Source organism: Blennius ocellaris (assembly GCF_963422515.1).
Source record: "Blennius ocellaris genome assembly, chromosome: 2".
Classification (NCBI taxonomy): Eukaryota; Metazoa; Chordata; class Actinopteri; order Blenniiformes; family Blenniidae; genus Blennius; species Blennius ocellaris.
Window position 1 is genome coordinate 2,254,044 of NC_137651.1, and position 8,406 is coordinate 2,262,449.

Here is an 8,406-nt window from a genome sequence, read left to right on the forward strand (position 1 = left end):
AGTTATTAATAAGAGTATCTTGTTCAAGTAGACAATTGTAGTACTCGTGCCTAAAAACAGATAAATAAGGACTTGAGTTCGTAATTGTTCCGTTTTTTCTAAATTATTTTCCAGTGTTTTCTTCTTGTGGTTGAACGTCATTGAAATCAACATGCGAGTTACAAAACAAACCAATGTTTCTTTAACAGAGATTCCACGTTCCCTATTCTTCTATTTGAGAGGGGGGGTACGATTATTATCTTTTTAATTACATTTCTTTACATTCCAAAATAAATATGTACGACATTTACGTTCAATGCTGTATAATTTCAGAGGGCCGGGTTGTTAAAGCCTGTCGATTAAAACATTTTACCGACACGCACACACCTTTATAAAATAATCCACCCCTCCACTCGCTGTGATGGTACCGTCCACTCTCACAGAAACACCGGTATCAAAGCTGCTTCAGTCTGCCACTGACAACCGTAAGTGTTTTGGTAACGATAAATGGCTTTAATAATTCATTTTTCACTCATAGTTGAAAGCGACAAGCTGTAAATAAGTACTTTGATGGCACCTAAGTTTATTCAAAGTGTTGGCGTGATCCGCGCGTGCACCAATTACCGACTGCGAGCCTGTTAGCCGTCCCGCTAACCCGCGAGCTAGCATGCAAAGTATTTGATTTTGTTGTTCTAAAAGAACAAACGTAACCACGAAAAGATTCAAATCTTTAATATCTGTGTTTTATACTGTATTGCAAGTTGGGGATGGAGGTTAAACGCGAGACGAAGGGCCGATACGTGATTTCTGTCATCCCGGGGCCGTTATAACCGCTTAGCGTAGCTAACACCAGCGAGAGAGTCGCGTCACGTTTATAATGTGTTCTTCAAAGTGAGCTCGTTTTAGTGTCGTTAATCACCACGTTTGAGCAAAAGGTGTGTTCCTCGAGTGAGCGGCGAAGGAATCGCTCGAATAACATAACATCCACCTGATCACCGTGTTTACTCGTCAATCGGAGAAGTCAACGCCAGGAAAGCGGTTCTGTACGTCACGTGTAACTTCTCCACCAGCAGGGACGTGTGGGACCAGGGTTCTCTGGAAGCAGGGGGTCTGTGGAACCAGGTTTCTCTAAGACCAAGGGGTCTGTGGAACCAGGGATGTCTGGGACCAGGGGACTGTGAAACAGGGTTCTGGGACTCGGGGGGGTCCTCGGGGACTAAGGGGTGTCTGAACGCAGGAGTTTCTTAAATATTGGCCTCGGGACGCAATAGTTTTTGGGTGCAGGGGTTCTCTAGGACCAGGACCTCTGGGCACAGGGGTATCTGAATCCAGAGTGTCCGGGATCAGGATGAAAACACACACACACACACACACACACACGTCACTCTGTGCTCGGCTCCTCGGTGTTGGCTGGCAGGTCCCAGCTGTGCCTCCTCCAACATGGCCGCTCGTTTGATGTGTGAAGCATCTGCAGGGGAAAACGCTGACATTGGAGGGAATTCTGAGTCATTATGAATTTTCAGTGTTACGCCACAGCTCTCTGGCGCAGAAGCTTTCAAACTTTCCCCAAGAGCTCTGTGTCTCATTCTCCTTCTGGATTATTCTTTTCTTTGTGTGCATTTTGGTAAATTTGTCTCTTATACCTCTTGTGTCTTTAGTTGGAATTAGAATAATCTAATTTGGGATGGCTGTTGTGACGTTCCTCAGGATTATGATCGACCCATGTGTTTGTAGAAGTTTTGTATTATTGTCCTGGTTTGTGTGTTTACAGGAGCAACCTGTGTGGTCTGTTACACATAAACACTGTCACCGACACACTGGACAAGCTTGTAAGTACATGAGGGATAGATAATTCTAACGATTGGTAAATGATGGGCGATGATATTGACTTGTGACTTTGTTCCAGCACCGCCTAGATTTGAATGGACCGGGCAGCCGAAAGAATCCAGGTATGAGCCTCCACATGTTGGCTGGTCTGATTATGAAGATGGAAATCATGAATCTGTGCTGACTGATTCTCCTGTGTGTGTAGCCCAGCTAATGAAGGGGAGTAAACCTGCAGCAATGCCACAGAAGAAGAAGAGGAAGCAAACCGAAGCAGGCGATCATGAGCACAGCTGTAAAATTCCAAAGTAAGCCCAGCAGACGTTTAATAAACGGGGAAAACGGGGGCGGGGTTTCCATAATGAGCAGCATTCAGTCCAGATTCTTCTGCTGATCGACTGAAGTTCCAGCGTCTCTCTGTGGGGGGTGGGGGGGGGCATGGGCCACAGATTCCAGCTTCTCACTTTCCTCTTCAGCCAGTGTGTTGAGGAAATGTCTGGAGGCGCACATGGGTGTTAAGGTTGCAGTTGAGTTGCGATTTAAGCAGGTTAAGCACATGTTGGACCAGGCAGACCGTTTCTCTGTGTGGATGTCAATGTCGCAGTATAATCCCATATTGCAGGACTGTGATCACTGTGACTGTTTGTGGTGTCACATGAAGTGAAGCTGTGTTGACTTTAGTTTCTTCGCCCATAAAAAACAAGTGCTTCTATATAGAGCAGGGGTGTCAAACATGCGGCCCGGGGGCCAGAACCGGCCCACCAGACGATCTAATCCGGCCCGCCATGTGATTTTTGAAGTGTGGAGCATAAATATGAAAAGTGACAGAGGCTGATCTAAAAACACTTAGATTGGCAAAAATGACATTCAAAACCGCCCTTGGTCAGAACTTGACCCCCGACATTAATGCGTCTGTGGAGGTCACATAACGCAACGCCTTTCACAATAAAACGAGTCCAATTTATGTGAAGTGATACTTTAGACACGGAAACTCAAAACAATTTCCAGATGATGACAAATTGTTTTAACCCTGAATAAAAATATGATATCCAGATTCAGGTGACTGAGGGTTTTTTGGTGGGTTTTTTGCAAATATAATATCTGATTTCCTTTAATATGTATATTTCAGAATAGACTGGCAAATTCTTGCAGTTACAAAAGAAGGAAAGACTTTGCATTTGTCCATATCTGCAGTTTAACATGTTCTGTTTGACTTGTTGGGCCTCCAGAGGTCAGATCAGGTTGATGTGGCCCCTCAACTAAAATCAGTTTGACACCCCTGATATAGAGGCACTAATGGAGCTGATGTTTATCAATCAATGTTTGAATCCCGGCAGATCAACGATCAATTCCCTCAACGCAGAACAAAATCCAAGAATACTCTCCCATATTTTAGTTCTACTGAGTGGGCCGAACCAGTGAGATGGAGCCAAAATAACATTTAAATTTCAACTCTGAAGCTTTTCCTTGTTGTGGTGCAGAGTGTCATGGAAATATCCACGTAGTTTCACAGAAGCAAATGACTATGACAGAAAATGACTCCGGTCTCAACATAAAGCCAATTTTTAATGAAACCTTCAGTGCAAAATAAAGTAAAATGTCCAAGAAACGTCTCCTAGAGCTGTTGCATTATGGGTGTTCTCACCAACTCACCCTGACAGAAAGGCTTCAAAGCTAATGCTAGCCGGCTAGCTTTCATGGCAGCGCCTCCTCTCTGTCTGCTACTCTTGAGAAATTTCTTTTAAAATAAAAAAAAAAAAAAAAAAATCAATGTTTTCTTTAAGATTTGTCCAATTTTCTTGGTTTGTTGGCCGGATGCAGCCTCTTATGTACCCACAGGCTTTAACTTTCACCCCTGATCTGGACTAAACTTATAACTCTGGTAAGTGGGAGCAGATTTCTTTATTGAGATGAGCGTCTCTGTGTGGTTTTAGAGGGGTTTTTTAATATGAAGCCCGAGTGTCTGTTCTTCTAAAGAAGCAGCTAAATATCCAAAAGTCTGCCTTGGCTGTGGTTGCTCATTGCTCCAGTGGATATTTCTAACATGCAACCTTGTTTTCATGTTTGAGATAAATGTGCTAAGAGCCTGTTATCTCAGGGGGGGTGAGATTAAAAAATGCTAATATCCTTTTTCTATGGATACACTTTAGAGTTCTCTATGTCTTCTGTTTCCCCTCCACTGCTTCATAGCTGTACTCCCTCTGGCTCTTTGTTCTGTGCTGCAGCCTCACTCGACCTCAGGTCCGCGGCGGAAAGCCGGTGGTCCTCGCCAAGCCGTTCTCGGTGAAGAAGTGCCTGGCCTGGTTCCAGCAGTATGCCGACTCTGACAACATGGTGGGACCCGAGGCCATGGAGAAGTTGTGTGAAGACATCGGAGTGGAGCCGGAGAACGTGAGTCGTCGCCCGTCCCCCTCCCACATTCACTGATGTCTGCTGATTGAAATGTCCACCTCTGAACCTCCGCCTCAGATCATCATGCTGGTTTTAGCCTGGCACCTGGAAGCAGCCAACATGGGATTCTTCACAAAGGACGAGTGGCTCAGGGGAATGACGGCACTTCAGTAAGCAAACGTCTCCCCGTACGCCTTTGTGCCAGAGTTGAAGCTCCTGTCGGGAATAACCTCTGTCCCTCGTCGTCCTTGCAGGTGTGACTGCATGGAGAGGTTAAAGAGCAAACTAGATTTCCTGCACGGCGAGCTCAGCGACTCTGCAGCCTTCAAAAACATCTACAGATACGCTTTCGATTTTGCCAGAGTGAGTTTCCTACCGTCTCTTTAACAAGATCTGATAGTTTGGGTGTATTCATTAAAAATGTGTCTGTGCATCCCACAAATGCAATTTCTTTACTAACGTGGCTTCATGTAGAAACGCAGCGAACAGACTTGCTCTGAAAACTCGAATAGCTTCGTGACAAATCTGGTAGCCTTTGGATTGAGCTCCGGTCACTTCCTGTTCGCAGGATAAACACCAGAGGAGTTTAGACATGGACACCGCCAAGTCCATGTTATCTCTGCTGCTGGCGAGGTCATGGCCCCTGTTCCCCGTCTTCCACCAGTTCCTGGAGGTAAATCTACGTCGACTGTCAGGAGGAACTCCTGAGCATGGCGGTTTAATTTGACCCGGTCATCAGAACACTGCTCCTCATCCCCTCCTGCTGTCTCCTCCCTCTCGCCCCGCAGCAGTCCAAGTACAAAGGCCTGAATAAGGACCAGTGGTACAACGTCCTGGAGTTCAGCCGGACCATAAACGCAGACCTTAGTAACTACGATGAAGACGGAGCTTGTGAGTGAATCTCTTTGGTTTTGCAGCAGCATCAGACGACAACAGTTCTCTTTGATTCTGAAAAAGCACATTTTGAAAACTCCTTCCAAAGTGAAACTTTGTGAAAAGTCTCTGACTCAATGTAGACAGCAGGAAGACTGCTACTGTGCACACAAACCACGGCCATAGTAACGAGTATCGTCTTTTCCGGACTATTGAGCGCACCGGAATATAAGCTGCACCTGCAAAATTTAAAAAGAAAAAAAAAAAAAGTACACATATAAGCTGCACTTGAGTATAAGCTGCAGGTGTCAACTTAGTCGCAGGGCAGGAATTTCACTGTGGGAGTACGGGAAGAAGATTCCTCAGCCATGGAGTCCAGCAGGGAGGCTTTACGTGATGCACCTGAACGCATCACTCTCGGCCGTCAGCTGCTGGAGTTCCAGACCACAGAAAGCAGCACCAGGCGAGCTCGCCAAGAGCAGAAATATCACTTTTAGGGCAGATTTAGGAGAAGCAGAGGCACTCAAAACAGCATGTGGAAGTAGGATCCGGCTGCATGAAGCCCGTTTACCTTTAAAAATCCATAAATTAGCCGCGTCATTGTATAAGCCTCAGGGTTCAAAGCTTGTGTATACAGTAGTGGCTTCTCACGGGAGCCGTGCACTTGCTCAGTCGGAGAAGAATCAGGACAATGTTTCCTCTGCGGTGCCATGAATTTCAATCCAGATTCTCCTGGGACTTGGTAGTTTTATTTTGGCAGTCATCGTAATAACAATCCAACTTGGTGGTATGTCAGCATACTCCCATTGCTTTTTATTTAGTTTCTTTATTGAAGAGCACATATTTTACAGCTTTTCACCATTTACATTTTGGTCTTGATGCAAAGTAAAAATGTGTGAGGGCTAGTATATGCCTGTTTTTGTTCAGTCTTTTGGTAAGGTCACCCGTTTTAAAGCAAATCATCTCTGAACCATCTTTCAACTCCTCCCTTATCTTTTCTGGTGTCAAGAAAAACACTGTCTGACAGCCACAGATAAATAGTTGGGACCTTCTTTAGAGATGGGGGGACTGGTCAAATATTGCAATAATAACCTTTACATTTACACTTCAAAGTTTTTATTTGTTCTGGTCACAGTGTCTGGAATGAAACTGTCTATATTTTTACAAGATCAAACATTTATTACTGAAAATGATTACAATCTCAACATAGTCGATTTTAATGAAACATTCTGGTACAAAATACAATGAAATCTAAAAAAAACTCAAACTAGTATAAATCCTCTATAAGCTCCTTTCTTGATTGGTTTAGGTTCACGGACCTGATGTTCTCTGCTGTGAAGGCAAAGTGAAACTAACGGAGAGGAGCTTCACAGAGCGGCACTGCGCTGCAGGAGGCGGCGATAATTCACATCTCAAAACTAATGTCCTGACACCACAACGTCTGAATAGTCCAATAGTCGGTATTTTGGCCGTTTTAGTGTCGCTCAGCTTGAAATTTTCCTTGAAAACCAGTCCGTTGTCCTCGTCAGGCAGGTTGTCCTCACTAAGGTGTGTTAACAGTTAACTATGTGTCCGTTGTCCTTTTTTTTTTTAACTTTCAATCAGAAAACCTTTGACAAAGGGCCAAAGGTGAAGTAAACAGTTCTGCGACATGGCGAGCAGCGCATAAATCACGCGACACTAACGAACCAATAATGAAATTAGTTGACACTTTTAACAATCACATTTTATCCATTCGTTGTTGCAGCCCTATACGTTACGCGAGCTACGCAATGTGCATGACGACGACATTGGCCGGCGCAGCCAGCAGGACACGTGCGCCCGAGTGGCACAAACACCGGAAAGTCTGACTACGTTTCAGGAGACGGGACGACGACAATCGATAGGGTTGCGCCAAATATTGTTGTGAAAGGACCGTTTCTAGTATTGACGTTGTTAATGTTTATGGTCTATAGTTCTCTGTGTTTATGCTTCACGACAAAAACAAACGGTGACCTCCGGTGGCCCGGGATGAAAACAACATAATTTTGAGCATTTCTGCCGTTGCCGTGGAAATGCCAAACTTTTCTGAGACAAACACAAAAAGGTGTTTTCACTTGAAACACCGTGAAAACGGGACGATGCGACTAATCAACCTTGCGTTCCAGCTCTTTGTTGTTAGCCAGACATTTGGCTCCAAGAAGAGAAAATAATGGCGCTTTTCCACTCGCTCCTACTCTGCCTTACTCCACTGGACTCTACTCAGCCCTGCACATTTTTCCATTACAATGTAGTATGACGGCGGCGTTGGCGGAGTCGTCTGACGTTCCACCCGTCTTGTGCAAGTAATCTCCCCCAATGTGAGGAGTGAACGTGCGCTGGAAAGATCGTACTTCACTGTCCGGTGTTTCGGCTGCACTGGTGCCCCTGTTAACTGGTTCTTCTGCCACCAGCCGCTAGCAGCAGCCGACGTTAAAATAAGACAAACAAACGGTATGAAACTTGAATGGAAATGCGGTTAAACAGCGTTCACCAGGACGGCTACGGGTTTTGGTCTGGTTTTTTTTACCACCTGTTGTGACGAGGGGACACTGGAGGTCACCAGTTAACAGGGACACCAGTTAATCCACAACACTGTGGCTCAGAGACACCCCCCCCCCCCCCACCCAATCTGACTCATCTGTGTCGTGATGCGTGACCTCTTCTCTCACTCTGCTTTCAGGGCCGGTGCTGCTAGACGAGTTTGTGGAATGGCAGAAAAGGTGGTCGTCATAGCAACCGAGCGGAAAGACCCACAGGAAAGAAAAGTCTGTCATTTCAGGGGTAGAGGGAGAACATGCACTTCCAGATTTCACAAACGCACAAACACGGACTCAAGCTCCCCCGCAAGGGACCCTGGTCCCCCGCCGAGGTCGTCCTGCACCTCCGCAGGCGAGACTCGCCCTGGTTCACTGGGGGACAAAGTGTCGGCGAGAAGAGCTGTGGAATCTCCCTTCTTGAGAATTGTTTTTTTTTCCCATTTTGTGTCTTGTTTATAGATGTTTTCTCAATAAATATAAGTAAACACCTCAATCAAGTTTGGCTCGTCTCGATTCTTCAAGCTTCATACGTGAAATGGCCGCTCACTCCACGAATCAACGTCCCTTTTCCAAATGTGGCACCATTTTTAAAGTGAACTAAACCCGGTTTTAATCGGTAACGCGGAAGCTTTTTGACGCCATGGAGAAATAAACCTCTGCTCGCCACAGTGCGGCTTGTCAGATGTCCATGCGGAAGCGAGGCGTCTCCTCGCCGTCGCCCCTGGCGTCCAGGGGAGACGCCGTGGCCGCGGCCATGATGGCGTTGAGGCGCGTGAGCGAG

General features: G+C 45.8%; 1 protein-coding gene across 2 annotated transcripts; it reads left to right on the plus strand.

Annotated features, from left to right (window-relative positions):
• The first annotated feature begins 419 nt into the window (after window positions 1–419).
• Window positions 420–8,118, plus strand: LOC308135624 (DCN1-like protein 5). 2 transcript variants are annotated; one of them, XM_080503702.1, is made up of 10 exons: window positions 420–464; window positions 1,751–1,808; window positions 1,886–1,928; window positions 2,012–2,111; window positions 4,029–4,194; window positions 4,273–4,364; window positions 4,449–4,557; window positions 4,763–4,867; window positions 4,983–5,085; window positions 7,769–8,118. In XM_080503702.1, the coding sequence occupies exons 4-10, from the start codon at window positions 2,020–2,022 to the stop codon at window positions 7,819–7,821; spliced, it is 720 nt and encodes a 239-aa protein (XP_080359828.1). In that variant the 5' UTR covers window positions 420–464; window positions 1,751–1,808; window positions 1,886–1,928; window positions 2,012–2,019; the 3' UTR covers window positions 7,822–8,118. The 2 variants fall into 2 exon arrangements, with proteins under 2 accessions (XP_080359828.1, XP_080359827.1); XM_080503701.1 differs by lacking the exon at window positions 420–464 and adding an exon at window positions 1,340–1,603.
• Window positions 8,119–8,406: the final 288 nt, after the last annotated feature.